This window comes from Engystomops pustulosus, chromosome 2 (assembly GCF_040894005.1).
Source record: "Engystomops pustulosus chromosome 2, aEngPut4.maternal, whole genome shotgun sequence".
NCBI classification, from domain to species: domain Eukaryota; kingdom Metazoa; phylum Chordata; class Amphibia; order Anura; family Leptodactylidae; genus Engystomops; species Engystomops pustulosus.
Genome location: NC_092412.1, coordinates 245,048,942 through 245,075,225, shown reverse-complemented (window position 1 = coordinate 245,075,225; position 26,284 = coordinate 245,048,942). Strand labels below are relative to the sequence as shown.

The following is a 26,284-nucleotide window of genomic DNA, read 5'->3' as shown; positions in this document are numbered from 1 at the left end:
CCGACAGGAATAGACACTGCGGTGGAAATCTCCCTTTTGTTTTCGGAACTGGCAAAATTGTTTCCTAATTAATTTATTTCAAATTTTGACTAAATGGGAAGAAATAGAACATATTATGGAACCTTCCAGTCTATGTGGCCTTGACAAAGCTGGGGAGGCCCAAATAGGGATGAATATACACTGTGCCTGGTGGGAATAGACACCATTTTTAGGCTTTACAGCAGGCGACTGTGCCCCTAAATGCTGCCCCTCATCTTGCTGCATGTGTTGCTGTCTGAGGCAAGAGGCTCAACTTGCCTCATGGATGGTGCATCCCTTGCCCCAATATGTTCAGTTCGCCACTACCCGTTACTGAAACACAGTGGAAAGGTTTGCAGAAGGCTCTGGCGCATGCGCGGGCAACTGGTGAAGTTCATGGACGTGCATCTAATCTCACTGCGCATGTTCTGGATTTTCAGTGACTGAGCTGTAAAGTGAGGTATACTGCGCCTAGCTGTACCAAATGCAATATGTGTGCCAGAAGCCATCAGCAGCCCCCCAGTACTTTCCCACCCGGTTTACTTTGAGACCAGCGTCAGACTGGCCCACCATAGTATCAGAGTATCCTCCGGTGGGCCCTGGCTCAACCCAATACTGAACCCAAGAGTTCCATAGGAAAACAACACAATTTGGAGGGTGCTACAGTTTATTTCCTGGGGGATAATGAAGAGTGGGCCCCCAAATTTCTTTGGTGGGCATAAGGAAACCCAGTCCAACACTGTTTTGAAAAATATGTTTGGGACTCTAACAATCGGTTCCAAACTGCCTGACAGATTTGATTTAAAAACTTTGTGGCCACCAGAATTCTGTGCTGAATGACTTTTAATACATATTTGAAGCAATCAGAGATGTCGAGTTCCATATACCATGCATAGCCATACAGATTCATGTAATAAAATTTTTGTTTGCCACCAGTCACCACTAGGGGGAGCTAAGGACCTTTCCGTATACAATAACCTCTTAAGCTTCATAGTGATTAGTCATGATTGCAAGTTGTAATAATCTATTTTATAGAGTTCAGATTAATTCAAGCTCTGTATCAGGAAAAAAAATTGCTGTATTTTAGTATTTTTTTACACCTATTAACAATAGAGTAATAAATTAAAACAGGAAAAAAAATAAATTACATTATGTAATTTATATAATCCCTTTTTGCAGTTCTTACAGTGGGATCGACAAACCTTAAAGGGAACCTGTCACCACATTTTTCACAAATACAACTGGACACAGGTTCCCATAGAGCAGTGATGGCTAACCTATGGCACTGGTGCCGGAGGTGGCACTCAGAGCCCTTTCTGTGGGCACTCAGGCCATCACCAGAGATGACTCCAGGTATCTTCCTGCTGTCCCAGACAGCCCAGGACTTGCTGTGCACAGAGCTATTTTAAAGTGACAGATGTACCTGGGACTATTTTCTGCTTTATTGGTGTCCTCAGGGTGCTGATATCAATGAAAACTAGGGAGAAGGGAGTATAAATCACAAATTACATTTCTGTGTTGGCACTTTGCGATAAATAAGCCGGTCTTTGTTGTAGTTTGGGCACTCGGTCTCTAAAAGGTTTGCCATCACTGCCATAGAGCCATCAAATCAACTTTGTTGTCTTACCAGATCTAGAGGAGTCAGCGGATGGCTGTCCATTCCATTTTCACTCACTTCTTCTCCTCATGCTCCATAGAGGCATGGGGAGGATTAGGAGTTCATGTGGGCATGTTGTGATTTCATGTGATCAGATATATACATGGGGTAGATTTTGCAAATGTTAGTGGGTAAAGGATTTCAGATGACATCACTCTGGTCACATGACATGAAGTGCTGCATGGTGAGAAGGAGGCATGGGTAGGAGTAGAAGTGAGTGAGGATGGACTGACGCACCCCCTCTGACTTGCTGCTAAATCTGGCTGTATACCTGTTAAAATATCAAAGTTGATTTTATCAGGATGTGAGGGAAAGAATTATTAGCTCATAGAAGGGTGTCATCTGGTTAAAAGGGTTCTATGGGATTCTGTCACTAGCTGTATTTGTGAAAAATCTGGTGGCAGGTTCCCTTTAACATAGTCAATGGAATATTTTGGGAATTGATAGTGTCCATTAGTTTAAAGGGAACCTGACACCACATTTTTCACAAGTACAGCTAGTGGCAGGTTACTATAGAGCTCTAGTAACTGTCTGACACCCTTTGTTTAACTAAAAATTGTTCCCCTCAGATCCCCACAAAATCAGAGTTATCAACTTGCCAATCTGAATTTTTGGAGCAAGTCAAAGGGCGTGGCCTTGTGGCATGTGACCAGGGTGACATCATCACAGGTCCTTTATCCTCTTAACATTAGCAAACTGTACCCCATGCACATATCTGACCAAATAAAAAAATCACAGCAGCCTGTATGGACGTATGTGATTTCATGTGATATGATATGCTGTGGTTTCATGAGATATATGCTTGGTGTACAGTTTGCTAATGTTGGAAGGCTAAAGGACCTGCAATGATGTCACCCTGGTCACATGACATTATTGCTGCATGCAGAGGTAGCAAGGGGAGGAGCTGCTGGATTTAGCCTGAGGAGGCCACGCCCACCTTGACTCACTATAGACATGCTTAGACAATAGGTAAAATTATAAAGTTGAATATATGGGAATCTGAGGGGAACAATTTTTAGCTAAAAGAAGCGTGTCAGTTAGTTACTGGGGCTCTATCGGAACCTGCCTATAGCTGTATTTGTGAATAATGTGCTGACAGATTCCCTTTAATCCTACAATGGAGTAGAATAAAGAAGCCCCCAAACAAATATGAAAATACTTATTTTTTACATAATTCCAGTTCGGTTCCATACCCAGACTTTCCCATTACAGGAGCAGCTCTGGAGAAACATCACACAAGTCTCAATGTAAAAAGTTTCCAAAACTACTAAAAGTCCCGACAGATTTACACGGATCTTCACGACTTGTATCTCTTTCATATAACATAATAATGTGGATTTTTTAGCCGGTTCTCCCTATCACCAATACTTCATGTTCTTCAGAAGGACGACTATATCTGTCAGACACCTGCGAATAACTTAAATGTGGGATTAAGGACCTTCATAGCAGAAGGACACGGAGGCCATGAAATCCCTCATGTAGAAGGGAAAAAATCACTTACAACTTTATAAGAGCCATAAAACCTGGAGGCCCGTAGTGGTCCGACACCACTTACTCCATAATAATGCTGGTTTTAGGGGCATAAAAACAGATGAGAAAATGACTTATCACGATACCGAAGACACCGAAGTACAAAAAATTACTGCTCAACTTTTTATCGGCCGCCCTAATAAAGCCGTATTCCAATACATATGATGTACTACGGCTGACCGAGATTATTACCGGTATTATTTGTCATATCCTATGAAATGTTATATATGAGGATAGTTTCTAGGGATCATTTAAAGGGGTCTTCCCATCAAACAAGTTAGGGCCTATCCTCAGAATAGGGCCTAACTTGCTGATCGGTGGGGGTCCCTACAGATCACGAGGACTGGGGGTCTGAGGTATCTCTGTTCTGCTCCAGTCATCTCAACAGACTCCGTCGGAAACCCCGTTCTCGTTGATCAATGATGAGATCCCCCAACGATCAGCAAGTTGAATGGAGCCTAACTTTTTTCGTGTGGGAAAACCCCTTTAAGGGCGGAGGCAGAGTTGGGGCAAGAGTACACATAGGAGTAGGGTCGTAGACATGTGGAGGGCAATAAGTTGTGTAGATTAGTAGGCGGATAATCGGTTAGAGGTTGGAAATCGAGGGAATTTGAATGGTATGGGATGAGTCCAAAGTCATGGGCAGAGTACGGACTCACAATATCGAGGTTGGAATTAGCTAGGCTACACCAGAGAGTGTCATTTACCCCAATATTGTATTTTCAGGGAATCAAAAATTCACATTTTTAGGGCACTCTTTCTTTACCTCTTCCTGAGGCAAAATCTGAAAAAAACAAGGCCAAAATATCTTTTTGTTTCGGAGGTTTGAGTTAATTAATATATTTATTATGTGACTAAATGCCTAATTTTTTTACCACTGGGCGATTTGTTAATCGGTCTACGACATAATTCTGTCGTAATTTGCTAACAAAAATGGTCTGTACCACATTTATAAAGGGGTTTAGATAGCTTTCAGGCACTTCCTTCCAACTAGTACAACAAAAGCAATGCAAAAACAATGCAAATTAGCCTAAGGGGCTCCAGGCTGCAGAGATGTGAAAGGAACCTGGAGCCTCTCAGGCTTATTTGCATAATTTTTAAAGCCTTTTTTCAGAAAAAAAAGGGCATAATAAGCTAAACGAAAAGGGAGAGGCACACACCAGTATGTAAGAGTGCTTAGTTTACAATCTTACATCCTAGTGGTACAGGCCGTTCCCTACTTAAGGACACCCGACTTACAGATGACGCCTAGTTAAAGTAGGATCCCTCTGACCACTGTGACCTCTGGTGAAGTCTCTGGATGCTATTACTTTATTCCCAGGCTGCAATGATCAGCTGTAAGGTGTCTGTAATGAAGTTTTATTGATGATTCTTGGTCACATTGCAGTTAAATTTTTAAAATCGAATTGTCACGGGGGCCAAAAAAAAAATTGTCTGGATCTACAATTATAAAATATACAGTTTCGACTTACATACAAATTCAACTTAAGAACATACGGATGAACCCTATCTTGTACATAACCCGGGGACTGCCTATATATATCCTTTAAGGGAATGTGGATGAGCTGCAATACCACACACAACCTCTGGACAGGTATGGCGCTATTCCTGCATGAAAACAGCTATTTTTTTGCAACCAACCCCTTTAAATTCCCTATTTTTCAGTCTGACATTTGGAAGAAATTACACCAGTTATGGTCTTTATGTAATGGTGAGGTTACCTCATTTTAAAAATGAAATAGTTACCTAAAACTTTCTACAATCAATAAAAAAATTCCAGAAGTGAAAAATGAAAAAAAATAAATTGTTGAAGTGTATACAATGTGCGCGGCACAAAGAGCAGCCGTTGGGGCCGGGGAAGTGCTCGGAGGACTCACTTGCCGCACACAGACTCAACCGCAGACACTTAAGCTCAATCAGGCGGCTCAGATCTCAGCATTGGCGCAATTATCCTAAGTATTTCTGTAAATGTAAAACTACTCCGCAGTCATCAAAGGAAGAACGGGACATTTAACTTTCTCTTTTACGCTGTCAAAGGGAATATTTTTTTTTTTTTTTGTCAAAGATAAAAAATTGTGAAATCTTCCATCAGAGAATCTATTGTGTGAGTGGCGGGAGCCAGCCCTCTATCAGCTCCCATTATGCAGGTTTAGGAGAATTTAAAGGATTCCCGTTCATAAGTAATGAGGGTGTTTGAAGGGGTTGTCCAGAGGTTGAGAAGCATGGCTGCTTTTCATCCAAAAACAGCGCCACTCTTGCCATGGTTTGTGCCGATATTGCATCGAGCTGCATAGAGATGAATGGAACTGAGCGAAATTATAGCACAAATCTTGGCCAGTTGTGGTGCTGTTTTTGGAAGAAAACAATGGGGGTCATTTACTAAGGGCCCGATTTGCGTTTTTCCCCGACGTGTTACCCGAATATTTCCAATTAGCGCCGATTTTCCCTGAATTGCCCCGGGATTTTGGCGCACGTGATCGGTTTGTGGCGCATCGGTGCGGGCATGCACGCGACGGAAATCGGGGGGCGTGGCCGAACAAAAACCCGACGGATTCGGAAAAACCGCCGCATTTTAAAAAAAAATTGGTCGCACAGGCCATACTCACATGCACCACGATGAAGACGATGAACTCCGGGGGCACCTCGGCGGACTTCGGTGCAGCAGCGACACCTGGTGGACAACGGGCGCAGGACCTTCATGAATCACCGGAAGACCCGAATGCTCCTCAGAGAAGCCGCCGCTGGAACACGAATGGACCGGGTAAGTAAATGTGCCCCAATGTTTTTCAACATCCAGACAACCACTTAAAGGGAACCTACCACCACATATCTACATATAAAGGTACAAAGGAGGAACAAAGAGGCTACTGGGGTGTGAAGTAGCCACGTCGTGTAGCCTCAGCTCCGGCTACTCCCCGCCCCAGTAGCCTCTTTGGAAAATGTACATATTAGCTAAATAAAAGTTATCAAAAGATTGTGGGGACGTAAGCATTAGCCCTTAAAAGGGCTATCCTCACGTCCTACAGATGTACCTACCACCCGATCTTTATAGGTAGATATGTGGTGGTAGGTTCCCTTTAAAGGGAACCTGTCATGGTGGTTTGAGACACGCTAAACCACCAACATCTCATTATGGACCTGTGGTGTAGTGTCCCAAATATTTTTAAGAATTCGAGGGGAGAAAAAACCCAAACTTTATTCTCCTTTTGTCCCTTGTTTCTTCGGACCCTGTGTGTTCTGGCAAGTAAAGCCGGGGTATTACACCCTGCCTCGCTGCGCATGTGCAGTGAACCTGGGATTTTGCCCACATTACGAGATGAGGTGCTGCCGGGGGGGTCTTCTGATGTGAGTCCAATGTGCCTCATCGGACTCACATCCAGGTAAGCAGAAAAGTTTATTTTTTTCCATGTACAGACATCAAAAAGTTCTATTTGGTCCATAAGTACCTTTGTTGGTTTCGGGTCCTTAATCGACCTGACAGGTTCTCTTTAACCATTTGTGTTGTGCCACCGTAAATCACTTTCTGCAACAAAATGAGTCCACCATGCTCCGCCTGCACCCTACTGTGCTCTCTGGAGATGGACTGGCCAGGGTGCACGGCCAATGATACTTAGAGGGATTTCTCATCTTGATATTGTTGACCTAGTCTTAGGTTTGGTCACCAGTATCAAATCAGTGGAGGTCAATAATCATATCAATGGGGGTTTGGCTGCCTCTCTGTGTTAGGAGAATGAAGCTTGAAGATCAACTCCATAAAGTTTGTGGTGGCCGAGATATGTACATGTCCCATAATTGGGGAACAATAGACGTACAATTCTTCTACCAATCCAGAATTAGGAAGAGCCCTATTTTCAAGATCAATGTAGGTCCCAATGGTTGCACACTTATTGTTCAGACAATTTTCCTCCAGGTAGATGATAAGTGTCTTTAGTGGGACAACGTCACCACCTCCATCTCTTTCCACCCCTAAATAAGTGGAAGGGGATCAGCTAATTTGCTTATATTATGCTAATAAGTCTCTCTATTGTCAGATGGCTGGTCCTGAGGTGGGGCAGACACCCTGCCCCCACCCATCCGACGATAGCTTAGGACGATAGCTTAGGAGACAGAAAATTTTTACCTTATGATGTAATTTGAAGAGTTTTGCTGCCTCGGAAAGGATTTGGAGGAATTGATTTAATATATTTAATATATATTTAAGCTGAATGTATGTATGTGTGTGTGTATATATGTATGTGTGTATATATGTGTGTATGTATGTATGTATGTATGTATGTATGTATGTATGTCCGCTGAAGGAATCTGTACCGACACGTTTACAATCACCAAATTTAGCACAGTTGCTGCCTGTGACTCAGGGAACGTCATAGATTCGGTTCTGAGCAGAAATTTTCATCCTGCGCTTTCCAAAATCCACTTATTGCCCACCATATACCGGTAAAACTGTTCCAGCTGCCTATGGAAACCAATCAGAGATCAGCTGTAATTTTATAAACATCTGCGGGAAAATGAAACTTTGAGCTCTGATTGGCTGCCATGGGCATGGTTCTGCTCTCAGATACTTCTGATAAATGAGAGCGTAAGAGGCAGATAGTCACTGGAATGAGAGTGTCGGAGACAGACAGTCTCTTGAATGAGAGTGTCAGAGACATGCAGTCACTGGAATGAGAGTGTCAGAGCATGCAGTCACTGGAATGAGAGTGTCAAAGACTGACAGTTGCTGGAATGAGAGTGTCAGCAACAGACAGTCGCTGGAATGAGAATGTCAGAGACATGCAGTCGCTGGAATGAGAGTGTCAGAGACAGAAATAGTCGCTGGAATGAGAGTGTCGGAGACAGAAACAGTCGCTGGAATGAGAGTGTCGGAGACAGAAACAGTTGCTGGAATGAGAGTGTCGGAGACAGACAGTCGCTGGAATGAGAGTGTCAAAGACTGACAGTTGCTGGAATGAGAGTGTCAGCGACAGACAGTCGCTGGAATGAGAATGTCAGAGACAGTCAGTCGCTGGAATGAGAGTGACAGAGACAGACAGTCGCTGGAATGAGAGTGACAGAGACAGTCAATGGAACGAGAGTGTCAAAAAAATTTATAAAAAAGGGACGGTCAGTGAGAGTCTGACACAGTATATAGATACATATAAAATATTTTTTTAACCTATTCTATTTTGCTGTAGCTAAGAGCAGTGATTTACTATCCTGGGCAATGCCAGGAGCTACAGCTAGTAGAAAATAAAGGATATTGAAAGGATAGACATTCCTCCCTACATAAATGATGGAGTGATGAGGGAAACGTTGCGGCGCCTTGCGCTTGATGTACTATATGGAAGCAGAATTGTGCCTTTGATGATCTGAAAATAAAGAAGTAACTTGTCTACCTGTTTGAGGATCTCGGCGGCGGTTTCGTGCGAGCAATCAAATATCACATAAAACTCCTTGGCTTTCTTCATCTCTTTGAGCAGAGGCCGCGCGTCCTTGTTTCCTGAGGGTAATTGGCGGATTTTTATTTTGATGTTGTATCTTGATGGAGCCTTGATGAGTTCTTGCAGGCGAATTAAACCTAAGGGAGAAAATAATACATGAAATTAGGTGAACACTAAAAGTCCTCTAACTGGATAGTAAAGATCCTTCTGATAGCCCCGTAAAAAAAACTAATTAGACGCCTTTGTTAAAAAGTTACTGGGAAAGTTTTTATATCTCTGGAAAAGATCATATTCTCTACAACTTCAACGGAAGATGTCACCGGAAAATACCTGATATGTGAACACAGTTTTTCGATTAAACATATTTTATTTTTTTTGGAAGGATTAAAAAAAAAACTTCCCTGTCATGATCTATATTTAATAAAAAGAACTATAATTAATAATTATTATTCTGGACACTAGGCTTAATATTAAACTGACACTTTCTTATTCCATAAGGGACTTCTATACAGTATTAGCCTAATTTACACCACATAACAATAGAAGAAAATCACATTACATCACTACTGACAATAGATGATGTCACAGCTTATCTCCTCCCCCTCCTTGTACAATGACCTCTATATAGATAACACTGACCAATCATTACATCACTACTGACAATAGATGATGTCACAGCTTATCTCCTCCCCCTCCTTGTACAATGACCTCTATATAGATAACACTGACCCATCATTACATCACTACTGACAATAGATGATGTCACAGCTTATCTCCTCCCCCTCCCTGTACAATGACCTCTATATAGATAACACTGACCCATCATTACATCACTGCTGACAATAGATGATGTCACAGCTTATCTCCTCCCCCTCCTTGTACAATGACCTCTATATAGATAACACTGACCCATCATTACATCACTACTGACAATAGATGATGTTCAGCTTATCTCCTCCCCCTCCTTGTACAATGACCTCTATATAACACTGACCCATCATTACATCACCACTGACAATAGATGATGTCACAGCTTATCCCCTCCCTGTACAATGACCTCTATATAGATAACACTAACCCATCATTACATCACTACTGACAATAGATGATGTCACAGCTTATCTCCTCCCCCTCCCTGTACAATGACCTCTCTATAGATAACACTGACCCATCATTACATCACTACTGACAATAGATGATGTCACAGCTTATCTCCTTCTCCTCCCTGTACAATGACCTCAGTATAGATAACAGATTTCCCCATAGGGGGCACATTTCTAAACATATTTTAGTAGATCTTACCACGTCTATTATACAAAATACAACAACTTGAGACAATTTTCGGAATTATAATACACAGATGGTAAGTGCTGGTATAACCTCCTGCACATCTGTTCTTATATCCCATCTCCGGGTACGAGCTTACGCTTCAGCTGGCACAAAGTAGTGACATCAGAATCCGCACGAAATCTACTAACTTGGATTCTGCTGCAGTAGTCGGAATGAAATGCTGCACTTTGTGGATAAGTAATTTTTCATGCATTGATGGCATCAAGCATTGGGCTAATCCGCCATAGAGATAAAAGGAAGGCAGCGTTATACAGCAGGTGTGCTTATATAATGTCCGTCTTATGCAAATCACCCAAAATATGTCTCATGGATGCAAATGATGAGGCTTTATCTCCCTAATTGTGTGTCTGGAGGATGGAACATGTGAGATATTCTCTGTATTATAAAAAACACTCAGACATTTTATGTTTCTTCAATTGTTTTAAGAAATATAAAAAAGTCTAAAACAAAAAATGTAAAAAGTTCCATAAGATGAGACAGGAATATGCTTCAAGTTACACCTCTCTGTCCAGGGGTCTATCACTTCTATGGGGACCCGCCATATAAAGAGTGGAATACTATACACAGTAAATTATGGTTGAGGGACCTGGTACACATTTTACATTGCCTCAGTCTCTTTCCTCCTCCAATCTTTATGTATATAACCCATCAGTTATTCCCCACTTGTGGAATTCTTCTTATGAATAGCTTCTTCTGTCTGCACACTGCAGTGCTCTCTGCCTCTTGGCCCTCCCCCTGCAGTAAAAGACCAGCCCAGACACAGGCACTTCCTGCCAGCAAGCCGCAGTGTGTAGAGACTTTCTTTACAAGCTACAAACAGATAAGGTCTTTATCCAGGGCAAGGTGAGAGAGGCATATAGCAGAGCTGTGTGTGTTTCAGGTGAGTGTGTCATTGTGTGTTATATCCATCTCATGGATCTCATCATCTCTGATTTGTCTCAGCTCTCTTTTTCTATGTGTCAGATACTAGTACAATGTTCAGAAGCTAAATGAAAGTGTATATAAACCTGCGCCCTTATAATCTAAGCACATTGACAGCACACAGCATCTCACATCACTAGAGGGATGATGAAGTGACTGCTCAGTCCCCACACACACTCTGGAATCTTATACTGACCAACGCTGAGTGATAGGAGCTAGAAGTGAGTAAAATTGTAAAGTACGGGGTAAAAAATGATCTTTATTGTGTAGACATCACTAGGGAATTGAAATTTGAGAACTTTCTTTCATGGGCAAACCCCATTAAGCAGTAATTAGGATGATCTGTATGTATCAGTTGTTAACAGGTTAAAGCCCCTTTGCACAGTGATACCTCCCCCCTGACAGAGACAGAAGCAGGAATTAGCCCTGATTATTGTGCTGGTGAAAAACCTGATCAATGGGAAATTAATGGGAACTTTTCCCCTACAGGTCTGAATCTTCTGAACGAGTCTCCTTCCCCTCCTGGAAGCTGCTAATTTAGCCCCCGGTAATTCGTAAGATGCGTTACATCCTCAGTAGTCTTCTCAGATTTGCTTTATAAAAAATGAATTCTTAAAAGGGTTTTACCACGAAGAAAAATTAGGCCCTATCCACAGGATAACGGGCCTAACTTGCTGATCAGTGGGGGTCTCAGTGCTGGGCAAGTTCCGTCAGCCCCATAGAGATTAATGGAGCAGGACGCGACCATCTGCTCCATTAGTCTGTATGTACATCGGACCCCTTGTTTTCATGATCTGCGGGGGTCTCAGCACCGATCAGCAAGTTAGGCCAGAGATAGAGCCTAACTTTTCTTTGTGGGGGAAACCCCTTTAACCCCTAAACCGCCAAACATTTGTCATACGTGCCTAAAAATCGAACCAATTTTGTAACGGATGTACAAGGTCCTTAAAGATCTTACGTCCGGCCTCATATTGGAACCTGGTAAACGATTTGTATTGCGTTAGCTGTGAGAGCCCTTCACATGGTATTGAGCCGAATACTATTAGGGATAAAGTAATTGAGTCTGAAAACAGTTCTATATATGAAAAAAAAGAAAGAAAACACTCGAGCCGCTTCTCTGAGTGCACTGGGGAGATCAAAGCCAGCGATTGCACAAGCCATTAAACTTTGCCTAAACGTCCTGCATAATGGATCCCCTAGTGATGTAGGATTCTGCCTATTACGGAGGAGGGTAGAATACGGCGCAGTGGCCAAAAACAGGACTTAAAAAGCAATCTACTATATTGGCCTCCAGCTGGGAACCATGGGCAGATATTGATTTTTGGATAAAAATGTGTGACAACTAAATTTGTGTAATGTAAGATTTGGCGTATTCCCCCTCCCCTCCCCCGCCTCTTACATGCTGGGCCTGATTTAACCTTATCTGGAGACCAGAAGATCCTGTGGTGCCTGGAAGAAGCAGTAAACAAAATAGATTGAGCCCCTCCGGTGAAAGTAGGGCGCAGTCAGATTCCTATAGACATCACAGTATATAAGGAAAGAAATTTAAAGGGAACTTAAAGGGGTATTCTTATTTCCGGAAATTAATGTTATTGTTGGGATGATGAAAAATTATACATATTTTCTGTATTAATTCCTCACAGTTTTCTAGATCTCTGCTTGCTGTCATTCTATAGAAAGCTTCTACGGTTACTTCCAGTGGACAGAAATTTGACCATGGTCACACAGGTGCACGGCTCATTATATCACACAGGTGCGCGGCTCGTTGTATCACACAGGTGCACGGCTCGTTATATCACACAGGTGCGCGGCTCGTTATATCACACAGGTGCGCGGCTCGTTATATCACACAGGTGCACGGCTCGTTATATCACACAGGTGCGCGGCTCGTTATGTCACACAGGTGCGCGGCCCGTTATGTCACACAGGTGCGCGGCTCGTTATATCACACAGGTGCGCGGCTCGTTATATCACACAGGTGCGCGGCTCGTTATATCACACAGGTGCGCGGCTCGTTATATCACACAGGTGCACGGCTCGTTATATCACACAGGTACGCGGCTCGTTATATCACACATGTGCACGGCTCGTTATATCACACAGGTGCGCGGCTCGTTATATCACACAGGTGCGCGGCTCGTTATATCACACATGTGCACGGCTCGTTATATCACACAGGTGCACGGCTCGTTATATCACACAGGTGCACGGCTCATTATATCACACGGCTCTGATTACTCTCTGTGATGCTAACGAGCCGTGCACCTGTATGATATAACGAGCCGTGCACCTGTGTGATATAATGTGCCGTGCACCTGTGTGACCATGGTCAGATTTCTGTCCACTGGAAATAAACAATGACGCTTTCTTTAGAATGAAAGCAAGCAGAGATCTAGAAAACCATGAGGAATGGATACAAAAAGTATATTGAAAAATTGTATAACTTTTCATTATACAGACAATAACATTAATTTGCTGAAATGGGAATAGCCCTTTAAATATTGCAGAAATGACTAGTCCAGTGTGTGTCACTGTTTCTGGTTATTATGTGAATTGTAGACTAAATTTTACATAAATTCTCCTCTTTGCAGGTTCTGTGTTTCACTTTCTGTTCTCTCTGAGCTGCTGAATGGAGACCTAGCTGCTTTGACTCCCTCCCTCCCTTCTCCATAGATTAGATGTAATCTGAGACAATGAGCTTCTGTCTTGTTGACTGCAAAACAGAACTAAGCAGAAATTTAAATTTAATAGCAGATTAGGGATTAAGAGGGAGGATAATAAGAGCCAAAGTAAGAGGAGAAGGAAACACTTTCCTCTGATAAGATGTATGACACCGTTCCTTGTATTCACTGTTATAACTGATTCATTGTTGGAAAGTTAGTCGGCGTGGGTGGGGCTTAGGTGGGGGCTTTGTAAAATGGGGCATGCCAAATTTACTAGATTTTACACCAGAAATTGGATATTATTTTTGCTTACATTAGCACCTGGACACAAGGGACAAAAATATGCTTCACTTTGCAACTCACTCCAGCACAGAGGATTTCAGGAATGTTGTAGGAAACACCAGTCTTGATGTTTTTTTTCTGCCCAGTGAGTATAAAGGGCAAAATATAGGACTTTTTTTTTTTTAAAATATTTTTGCTTTGTCTTATCAGCACCTGCATGTTCGCCTTGTTATTTTTGGCTTACCAAACGCCAAGACTCAGCTGAAAAGTGCTGAGCTGTGAGAATACAACGTGACGCGGCCATTTATAAACTCAATTAACATCTCAATACAGAATCCACATAGAACACCGGCAGAGACCAAAATAGGCCCCGTGAGCACCTGGGCCCGACAAGGAGGGCGAGGCATCAGGGATAGTAGTTTATCAGTATGAGGAAGATACAATAGCTTACACCGCTTCAGCAATTTACTCGCAGAACGTCGCATATAGACTAAAAAATTCGAACAGGTGATGAAGTATGGCCGCTTTTAACCTTGTGATGCCCAAATGGGGGTCACGATGCATGGGACATATAACTATCTACCAGTAAACACGGTGGAGCTTATTTACTAAGGGTCAGCGGCCGCACTTTCGTCGGATTTTCTGATGTTTTCGGCGATTGCGCGGCTGTGACAGGTATTTAGCAGGGGATTGTGTCGCACACGATTTTGGCGAAGTAGTGCCGGCTCTCATGCGTCAGAAATCCGGGGGTGGGCGGATTCGGGCTGAGCTCGGGATTTAACATTCAAAATGTGTCGCAAGATCAAGCACTTACATGCACCAGGAAGAAGAAGGTGAACTCAAGTGGACCTGAGTGGGGAAGCGACACATGCAGGATATCGGGCGCACGATCTTAGTGAATCGCGGCACAGTGCATTATACACGGACAATGCACTTTCGGTGAACTCTTCTGGACGGGTAAGTAAATGTGCCCCACTGTCTTAGGGTTCATTCCTTCCTTTTTTGAGAATGGGGTGGAAGGTGCCCCCACCAGAAAACAGGATGTATGGTTTCCCAATCTGACCCTTAAATAAATGTATACCCCACATTTGTCCCTCACTATAAAATAAGCCACAGAAGTTGAGACAATTTTTTCCGACATTGTCCAAGTCTTTGGTGAAGATGCTGCTTTGACTATATACTGCCACCTCTATCACAGGGGATCCTTGTCAGGCCATTAGTAGCTTTTCCATCCTCAAATTCAAATGTATCCATGTCCTAAAGGGGTTGTCTACAATTTGCAATTGATGGCCTACCTCAGGTTATATGACTGCTGGAGGTCCAACATCCAGTGCCTGAATTCTTGGCCCAGCAAAATGTAGGGCATGGTGCCAAAAAGACTATAGATGGTTCCTTCTGCTATGTACTGGCCTGAAACTGAAGACTAGTCCTAGTTGTCCTTGGGTCGCACAAAGCTAAGGCCCCCATAGATGCAAGTTCTCCTTTTAGAGACATTTATAGTACAGGTATGCAAAAAAACCCTACAGCACGGTGGCTTAATGGTTAGCATTACAGTCTTGCAGCGCTGGGGACCTGGGTTCAAGTCCCAGGGTCAACATCTGCAAAGAGTTTGTATGTTCTCTCCGTGTTTGTGTGGGTTTCCTCCGGCTCCTCCGGTTTCCTCCCACACTCCAAAACATACTGGTAGGTTGATTAGATTGTGAGCCCCATTGGGGACAGGGACAGATCTGGCAAACTCTGTGCAGCGCTGCGTAATCTGTGTGCACTATATAAATAAAATAATTATTATTAGTTTCCCTCAGAATCACATGCTACATCTAAACCCCATCGGTTCTATACAATAAAAATTTTACTAGAAAGTTAATTAAACTTCATTACCAAAACCCCCTCCCCTGAAAAATCCTATTAGATTGTGCTGTGATTGTCTGCTGTGAGAGGGGAAAAAAGAGCTTCTTCCCTCAATGTCTGGACACATAGCTTGAAAATCTGTGAAATATTACTAAATCCCAGACAGCAACGCAACACTTCCACGAGGCATGAAATTAACGACACACACACTATCATCACAATCTTTTAACCCTAACTTAACTTCAAATTTAATTACATCTTATTTAGTATCCTGCCTAGCACTTAATGTATGCAAGTACGAAGAAGTAATAAACTACCCACCACTTACCGGGTCACATATCACGCCGGTGGTAGTAAAATGGAATCATTGCTAGATGCGGATCTCATAAGTCAGCGTTATAACCTAATAACGGATAATATATAATATATATGTATTGCTTTCTCATTCAGTCATCACCCCGGAGGTTGCATCTCCTCAGATCTCCTAAAAAATGTGACTTGTTTACTTTATTTTATTAACCCCCCCCCCTACAATATTTACGTTGTGCGTATTATGGTGACATTATAGATTATAGAGTTTGGGGGTAACAAGGGGTAGACGCAGCATCATCAATAAGGGTCCTTGTCAGCTCCGTGATCAATGAATATATTTCCCGAAATGTAGCGGATGGCAGACTGTCACGGAAGATAGTATAAATCATGAGGGGCTACATGAGGAGCCCGGGAGGTAGATAAAGAGATTCTCATTCCGATATTGTAAAGAAACACAATGACGGATCACGCCGGGGGTTATTAATAAGGAGGCGTAGGACGCATTTCACATTGGGATATCATCCGCATCCAGATGTAGCAGAGCTGAAGTTATCATTTATCAGCGTCTCCTGATAACTTATAAGGGTAATAGAACGTATGGGTGTTCCTGCGATCTTCAGGCATCACCGTATGATATCACAGGGCGTCACGTTGTACGATAAATTCAACGCGGCTTAATATGTAGGAGGCAATTAGATGTACAAAGTAAACTAAAAAAAAAAAATACATCCCAGAATAATTACCCGATGACAAATACAAGTGCTTCCCCAAAAATGTAAATATATCAGCCAAAAGTTATTTATCCCGGTTTGTTGTGCACCTTTCTCTACTACACTTTTGCCTTCCACTTAAAGGGGTTTTCCCATCTGGGCATTTACATTTAATTTAATTTATTTGCCATAGGTAAACATTTCTTCAATTGGATGTTTATAAAAAAATGTTCCTGTGTGAAGATAATTTCTCATAAATGTAGTCATGTTGTCCTTTAGAAACCAGATGGCTTCCTTGGATACGACCACCTCACACTCTGGCAGCGGTGGCCAGACATGCGCTATAGAGTCCTGCCAGACCACCAGGATTCAGCGATCATTACCACAGGGTGACTGTGCGACATGTAGTAACTCCCGGACATATTATATACAATAACTTTTTGTTTCTTTGTGCACTCACTCCAGCAGAGGTGGCTGTATCCAAGGAAGCAATCTCGTTTCTAAGGGACCATATGGCTACATTTATGAGAAATTATCTTCACACAGGAACATTTTTTTTTAATAACATCTAATTGAAGAAATGTTTACATATGGCAGATTAATGAAACTGAATATGAGTGCCCAGACGAGAATACCCCTTTAACTTCCCATTAATAAGCTTTAATACAGTACTCCGTGATCAGCCAGGCTGTTTAGCAATGACCCTTTTGTGGCTTCCCCTCCTTGTGAAGTTTATCAATGACTGAATTCTGGACATCTGTCAAGTCAGAAGTCTTTCCCATGATTGTGTCGCCTACTGAACCAGACTAAGAGACCTTTCAGAAGGTTTAGGAAACCTTTGCAGGTGTTTTGTGCTAATTATTCTAATTTTTTTTTTTAAAATAATTGGCACATTTACTAAAAACAGGGCAAACTGCACAAAATACAGTTAAACTTTGTACAGTGCAGGGTGCGCCAAAATCATGATTTCTGGTTTCTGATTACTCTGCACTGATGAGGGGCAAAAATCACCAAACAGGTTGTCTGGTATAAATGAGCATATTATTCTTCCCATGATGCCCTGACTATAAAATAAGTCTTAGCCCTCCTCTTCATGGCATACGGAACCCTCCCCCCCCCCCCCCATTATATGTGGACAAATAAAACAAATCCGGATGATCTTTCTAGTGATCGGGGCTTTCCTCCAACACTCATAATATGACACTGCAATAAAATATAAAAATAATATCACACACAGTCTGCTACATCTATCTATAACCTCAGTGATATACCGCGATCACATGACTGCGCTGGTAATGATCTTTATTATGTACGTCGGCCGCACTATGTAATTACAATATTAATTGAGTTTTCCGTTTTTAGAAATTGCTTTAATCATTCATGGTAGAGATGAATTCACGCTGCGGCGCTTAAAGTAAACAGTTAATCTCTGTATAAAGAAGGAAAGAAATGAAAATTCACGTAATTACCGGGAAACAGCAGAGAATTGTGTATAGTAATAACAGCTGACCTATAGTAATGTTATGACAGATACAAGATGATGAATACATACACTGCGGATTATGTATGGAAATCAGTGGGGAATTATACTCATAATAAGACTTGTAAGATTATATAAATGTTATGTGGACACTGCAGATCCTCGATTACTAACCTCGAAAATCCTGATGAAAAACCATAAGAATTCTGCAAGTAATGGACGAGCGGCAAGTATCAAGCCCAAGTTTATCCGATCTGTAGGTGGTCATGTAACATCGAAGACTAGAATTGTATCAGAAATCGATTGCCACAATCAGATCTGTAATATTTCATGCGGTTCAATAGATATCAATGTCACGGGTGTTCCCGCGACCCATGTCTCGGGTCGTGGGCTCACCCGTGCCCCTCCCCGTCTCTTAGGGTGTGCACACGCCGGCTTCAGAAGATTTAGAGGGTCAGTTCACCGTTAATTGGCGCTGGCCATACCCAGAATCCTTTATAATCCAACCTCTCCCTGCACACCCCGCCGGATCTTTGTGCCATATAGCCATTGAGAAAGCTTGCCCTATGCTAGTATTCTAAATTCCCGCTGTGACCCCGGTTCCGTTATTGACTTTGATCCTGTTCTGCCTGCCTTGACCTGTTGCTACATCCCGGACTCTGATCCTGTTCTGCCTGTCCTGACCTCCTGCCTGTCCCCGACTACGATTCTGCTCAACGTCTCTGTACCTCGCCCTGGCTGTCACTGCGGACAAAGTCGCACCTGTGGAACCACCTGGTGGTACCACGCCACAACAAGTCCAACCCGCTTTGTGGCAGGCTTTGGTGAAAACCGGGTGCCTCTTAGATTCCGGTCCCATGTGTCGGCTTGCGTTATCGTTCGCGGTGGTCCAATGGGTTCACTACCCCTGGAGCTTGACAATCAACACTCCATAGAGTGTGGGTCCATGATGATTGGATCCAGCACCTTCAGCTCATAGTTTTCCGTCACAGGTTCTCTTATATCTTTATGTGTTTGAACCACAAGAGATTCTGCACATCAGATGGCTGCAAGATATTTCTGAGACATTTCTGGTCGTCTGTGATTTGCTACGTAACTACTTTCCATTAGAAAAACTTGCCCTCAATCCAATATGGCGGCTTTCAAGATTTCCACTGTGTTCTGGACATAGCCTTATAGATGGATCCCCCTTCACCCATTACTTTCTGTGGTATCAGATATATCATTCATCCTTTAGTTTCTGAAATAAAAGGTATCCTGGGGCTTTTGACTACTCCTGTATACATCACATGTGACATATACTGGCCAAAGAGAGACTGAAATGACATTGGGTGAATTGGGATATGTTTTACATACGTATTCACTCAGGGCTATCCTAGAGGGGAGAGTATAAATAGCCTAACACTGCTGAACAAAATACCGCCATACTATTACCCAACATCAATATCATACAATCTACAAATAAAAATGCTGTAATGTTAATCACTACCCACATAAGATTGTTAACTTAGTGGCCCATAATATGATACCACCTCCAAAATCTGGGCAGAAAATTAGCCAGGAATGTGCCTCCCATTGAATTCAGACAGTCACTTACCATGGGTTGAATTGCAACAACAACTCAAACTGGTCCATTGTCTATACATGAATATGAGGCATATCCTCAGCAAGTACTGTGTCAGAAACTTTGTCGTAAACAAGGTGTTTATAGATCAGGATGCATGGCGTTCTGAAAATATGATCAATTATGCATCATCTTAACATACCATGAGCACCTACTATATGGTCCTTCATAATACTGGCGTTCAGGGCTGCCATCAGGGGGGTTTACTGTGACTGCAGTCAGGGGCCCAGACAGGAGAGGAGGCCCAGAGTCACAGACCCCCTCTGAGAAGATGTTGGCTCTTGCAAGGGAATCCTCTCTGAGAGGATGTTGGGCAGAAGAGAATGAGCAGAATCCTCTGAGTAGATGTGATGGGTATCCACAGAGAGGGGACACAATTCATAACAGGACCCCAAACTCCCATGTGACATTTATAATGCTGATACCATTGGACCCTCACTGTTATACCTCCCCCTTGCTCTATCCCTCTAAGAGTATATAGATCAAACATTTTCAAAAAAAGGGGTTAATTTACCATCAAAATCCATTATGATAAACCAGGGGCACTTACTCATATATCTAAGCACTATGGTAGTCTTATTTTATTTGTTATCCATGGCCTCCTTCCTTCTAAAATCAACTTTTGCTATTATAGTAATGAGGCACAAGTGCTCTGGGGGTGCATTACCAGAGCCCCTTTGTGCTGTAGCTTCACAGGCTGTTACAATGGGCAGGGGCACCTCCCACTGTATAAGATTACAGCAGGCAGAGTGAGGTGGAAAGTGCTAAGGGAACAGTAGAGGAGGGGAAATGTGCTCCTGCACAGCGTAACAGCCTGTGAAGTTACAGCAAGGCTCATTAGCATCATTTTAAAAGTTGATTTTAGAAGTAAGGAGGCTGTGGATAAATAAATATAAGATTACCACAGTCACGGTGCCTGGATCTAGGAATAACGAAGACGAAGGCAGCGTGCCGAAACGCGCGTCGGGGTGTCAGCCGTCCAGATCCACGTGTATCACCACCAGCAGGTAATAATGCAGGGACGCAACTCTTGTTTGGCATGCATACATTGGCCACATAGGGATTAGATTGCCTGTAGATTGCTGTAGTGCCTTACAAGCACTACAGCTAAACTAAGGGCAAGTGCAATATAAGAAACATAGACGCCGGGTTGTGCAATATATTTAGCACCTAGGTGTGTCCCCTAATGGTATTTTGTCAACATGTCAATTTGCATTTTTTTACCAATATACTTGAGCCAAACCTAAAATGATGTGGTTTACTATATATATATACTTATTGGATCACGTGTACTGGATATTTGTTGTATACTGTCTCTTCAGCACATACTGATCGACCTTGCTCACACTTGTTACCCCTCCCCCCCTTCCAATAATTTTTAAAGTAATGTTTTGTGATATTGTATATTTCCAATAAAGATATGAAATTTTTTTAAACAGTTTGTTGTTGTTTTTTTTTTGTGTATAGGTGTAGTAGTATCTATTTGGTACCGGATTTATGCATAGTCCTACAACAGGGGATCATAGTGCAGACACTGAATCCCCACTTGGAGGGGAAGCTATCCCTGACCCCTCTTAAACAATGTTCTTCGTGTTGTGATCTATGAGTAATGTCCCTGGATTATCAGGATGGATTTTGATGGCAGATTTCCTTTAATATTCTAAGGCCTATGCCTAACCCACAGTGATGGTCCCCATAACTAGCTAATAGTTGGACAGGGCTCCTAAATTTCCTTAGGTATAGGATAGGATTGGGAAATACCCCATTTGGCAAGGGTGGCCATATATGTCCCACATATGGTTTGGTAGAGAAGTACTTGTCTCCTCATGTGGAAAACAAGACCACAACTTACCAATAATAACCTATTGAGTAGTGTTAACAGTGGAACCGGCACGATTGGAGGTCACCGATAAAACAAAAACAAACAAACAGGAAATGGCAGAACAACATGTGGAGCATGCAAAAAGTCAGTGTATGGCCATAGGGCACCATTTAGCGGCTGAGTGCCCAAACTGCAACCTAAAACCCCCCTTAAGTGCCAACCAAAAATTAAAGCAGTAACTTATTGCTCCCAGTTCAACAACTTTCAATCATATTGGCCTCCTGAGGACAGCAACACAGTAGAAAGATGGAAAATTTTCATCATTTTAGCTTCTTTCCAGTGTCCCTCTGTATACAGGGAGTCGTGGGGCCGGCAGTAGGTCCTCCAAAGATAATCCGGCACTGTCTGCACATTCTCCCTCTTCCTACAATCCCAAGTAATGAAGTAAGTATCAAAATATGACTGAAAGCAGCATCTTTTAAGTGGCTTGGAACTGCAGGAAGATTCTTTGAGTCCTGTCTGGTGTGCTGGGGCGATGGCCCGGGTGCCCACAAAAAGGGCTCTGAGTGCCGCCTCTGGCACCCGTGCCATAGGTTCGCCACCACTGCCATAGGGCATAATGTAGCCTATCACTGCCTTCAGCAATGTTTTTTCAGGTATGTACAGTAGAGTAGACCTGGGAGCTGTAATCTACTAGACTTTGCTATAGTCTTGAAAGCCAAATGTTCCCAGTTATAAAGAGCTAAGGTCTTTCCACACAGAGGAGCACAGATTTCATGCACAGGGTAATGTGGTAGAATCAGTTAATAGAAGTTATGCGCACGGCATTATGGGGCTTGTAGGAAACTGCCATCAAATGTGAACCCAAAGCACCCTCTCACTTTCTCAACTATTAGTCTCTGCACATTGGAGACAAAAATAGCCAAGTATGTGTGAAAAAGGTACATCCGTTCACTATTAACCCTTCCCATCAACATCTTCTACAGTAGCATTAAGGCTGAAGTTAGAAGTAACCCCTTATAACCTCTCCCGGTATGTCTCAATGTGATCCGACGGAGGAATAACTAAACTCGATGAAAAATATCTGTCTATCCTCAAGGTGAAAAACAAGACAGTATCACTTCCGCTGCTAGAAAACAAGCTAAAATAAACACCTGCATTAAAATGATGACAGTAATAAAGGCAATTTAGTGTTCCTCACCCCTCGGCCATCATCATACTCTCTCGGTACAAGGTAACCTTGGTTATCTCTACAAAAAATCACAATGTTCTACATTCTACAAAGTCGAGACAAGTAAGAGGCCGGAGCGGCTCAGCCTCTACCTGATCCCCTCCTTGGTGGATATTGACTCCAGCATCAATCTCTGTAAACTTTTCACCGGTTGTGGCGGTGGTTCGATATTATTCACTCATGCGGGTTATTCACTCGTATGGACCACAGCATGAGGAATATGTTCCTGTGTCTCCAGGATTGAAACAGATGTGACTTATGGTCGCTCTTTATTATTCTACAGGAAAGCAAAGTAAGGTGTGAGCTTATTAAGACTGTTTTTTTAGTAGGCCGATCTTGGGGTTGACCCAAAAGCTCTTATAGGTCTCATTAGATACTGGTATTTCAATGTATGTGTATCCACGGGATAAAGGGGCCATGTAAGTTGTCTTCTATTATTGACCATTATTGTTTGAGTCCTACTTTTAGTCCACATGGTATTTTTGAGTCTTGCCATCGTTGTGGTATCTTCAGGACTCTATTAGGTTCACAACTTTCCCAAGCTTGGTCAAGTGTCCCACTTGTGTCTGGAGAAGTGGTCTCTAATTTTGAGAGTTACATTTTTGTGGTGCGGCAGAAGTGCCATAATATGGACGTGTAGGGTCTTTCGACCTAATTTGGATGAGACAACAACTGTACATGACCAATGGGAAAAAAAGGTTGTAGTTGTGAAGGCCCTTTATGTAGCTGGTGTGTTGGTCCTCGATGATAGGGGTCTTTTCTCTGGAGCCTCTATCAATCATGTTCCATGAGATGTCCATTGGTCTTTCTTCACAGTCAGCTTTGACCCAAAGCATTGGTGACATGAGTACAACATCTGGTGAGATCTAGTCATCTTAAAATATGATTCCTTTTGCAATTTTTGCAGTGGTACAGGTTGGTTTCCACATCAGCAGCCACAGGAATAAGGGACTTTTCTCATGAAAAATACATAATACAGGCAGTCCCCGGGTTACATACAAGATAGGGTCTGTAGGTTTGTTCTTAAGTTGAATTTGTATGTAAGTCGGAACTATATATTTTATCATTGTAATCCCAGCCAGAACTTTTTTGGTCTCTGTGACATTTGGATTTTAAAAATGTTGGGTTGTCATAAGAATCAATATTAACACTAAATCTTCATTACAGACACCTGTGATAACTGTTACAGCTGATCATTGCAGCCTAGGACTAAAGTACAATAAATTACCAATATCCAGAGGTCCGTTTGCAACTAGGGGTCGTATGTAAGTCGAGTGTTCTTAAGTAGGGGACCGCCTGTAATCTCATAATACACAATGGAGCACATTTACTTAACCGGTCCATTCGCGTTCCAGCGGCGGCTTCTCTGACGAAAGTTCGGGTCTTCCGGCGAAGGTCCTGCGGCCGATGTCCACCAGGTGTCGCTGCTGCGCCGACGTCCGCCGAGGTGCGTCGGAGTTCACTGATCTCTTCCTGGTGCATGTAAGTATGGCGCGTGCGACCAATTTTTTAAAAAAAATACGGCGGTTTTTCCAAATCCGTCGGGTTTTCCGACGGCCACGCCCCCCAATTTCCGTCGCGTGCAACCCGGCGCCGAAATCCGATCGCGTGCGCCAAAATCCCGGCGGAATTCGGCGTAAAACGGAAAAAATACCAAAACCCGACGGAAAAACGTGAATCGGGCCGTTAATAAATGTGCCCCTATGTGTGCAGATTCCCTTTCAGGGACTTTGCATGTTCTGCAGGATGAGGCTTTGGATTTTACAGTATAGTCTTTCATTTATGACCGTTTATTATATGTATTGTAAAGGTTGTCCTGGTAATGTTAAAGGGGTTGTCCACTTTGAGCACATTCTAGCAAATAACTGATATTGTTTGTGTAATGAAAAGTTATAAAATTTCCCAATATACTTTCTGTATCGATTCTTCCCAGACCAAGAACTCTGCTTGCTGTCATGCAACAGGAGGCTTCTTTATTGATTCCTGTAGATAAACAACAGCCCATGGCCAAGTGATGTCACACAGGTGCACGACTCATTATAATATATAATGTAATCAAAGATGTGTGATTATAATGAGCCGTCTGTGTGACATCACATGACTAGGGATATATATAACAAGCTGTGCACTTGTGTGGCATGATATGACCAGGGATATATATAACAAGCCGTCCACCTGCGTGACATCACATGACCAGGGATATATAACGAGCCGTGCACCTGTTTGACATCACATGACCAGGGACATATATAACGAGCCGTGCACCTGTGTGACATCACATGATCAGGGATATATATAACTAGCCATGCACCTGTGTGACATCACATGACCAGGGATATATATAACAAACCGTGCACCTGTGTGACATCACATGACCAGGGATATAAGGAGCCGTGCACCTGTGTGACATCACATGACCAGGTATATATATATAATGAGCTGTGTACCTGTGTGACATCACATGACCAGGGATGTAAGGAGCCATGCACCTGTGTGACATCACATGACCAGGTATATATATAGAATGAGCTGTGCACCTGTGTGACATCACATGACCAGGGATATAAGGAGCCTTGCACCTGTGTGACATCACATGACCAGGTATATATATATAATGAGCTGTGCACCTGTGTGACATCACATGACCAGGGATATAAGGAGCCGTGCACCTGTGTGACATCGCATGACCATGGACCAATGTTTATCTCCAAGAATTAAACAATAAAACTTCCAGTTGCATGCCAGCAAGCAGAGATCTAGAAAACCTTGAGGAATTGATACAGAAATTACATTGGAAAATTTCAATAACTTTTCATTACACAAACAATATCAATTATTTGCTATCATGTGCTTAAAGTGGACAACCCCTTCGATATAAAATGTATAAATTACTTTGTGCCTTATACATTTTTTATACTTAAATTTAATTGTATTATCTGCTTTAAAAAAAAAAAAAAAATAAAGGATAATGTAGTGATGTATAGAGTGACCTCTTACAAGATCCATCTCTATACACCAGGGCATTGAGCTTGTGTCACAGTGTACCTCTTAGTTCCTAGTTAGATAACATCCTTCCATTGATAGTAGGGTAGTGGTATGGTGCAACGCTAGTCCTCTCTCCTGTGTACAGGCAGTCCCCGGGTTACATACAAGATAGGTTCTGTAGGTTTGTTCTTAAGTTGAATTTCTATGTAAGTCGGAACTGTATATTTTATAATTGTAGCCCCAGTCAAAATTTTTTTGGTCTCCGTGACAATTGGATTTTAAAAATGTTGGATTGTCATAAGAACCAGGATTAACAATAAATCTTAATTACAGACACCTGTGATAATTGTTACAGCTGATTATTGCAGCCTAGGACCAAAGTAGAATAAATTACCAATATCCAGAGGTCTGTTTGTAACTAAGGGTCGTAT

At 42.5% G+C, this 26,284-nt stretch overlaps 1 protein-coding gene across 7 annotated transcripts in view; it reads right to left on the bottom strand.

The window, feature by feature from the left end:
- Positions 1–26,284, bottom strand: part of GRIK1 (glutamate ionotropic receptor kainate type subunit 1) — a 228,557-nt gene that overhangs the window by 99,027 nt on the left and 103,246 nt on the right. For all 7 annotated transcript variants that reach the window (XR_011853384.1, XM_072138648.1, XM_072138650.1 and 4 more), the window contains exon 4: positions 8,581–8,762. Coding sequence is in view for 6 of the 7 variants with exons in the window: in XM_072138648.1 (XP_071994749.1) it covers positions 8,581–8,762 (182 nt within the window). In the remaining variant the exon portion in view is untranslated. The remainder of the gene's footprint in view (positions 1–8,580; positions 8,763–26,284) is intronic.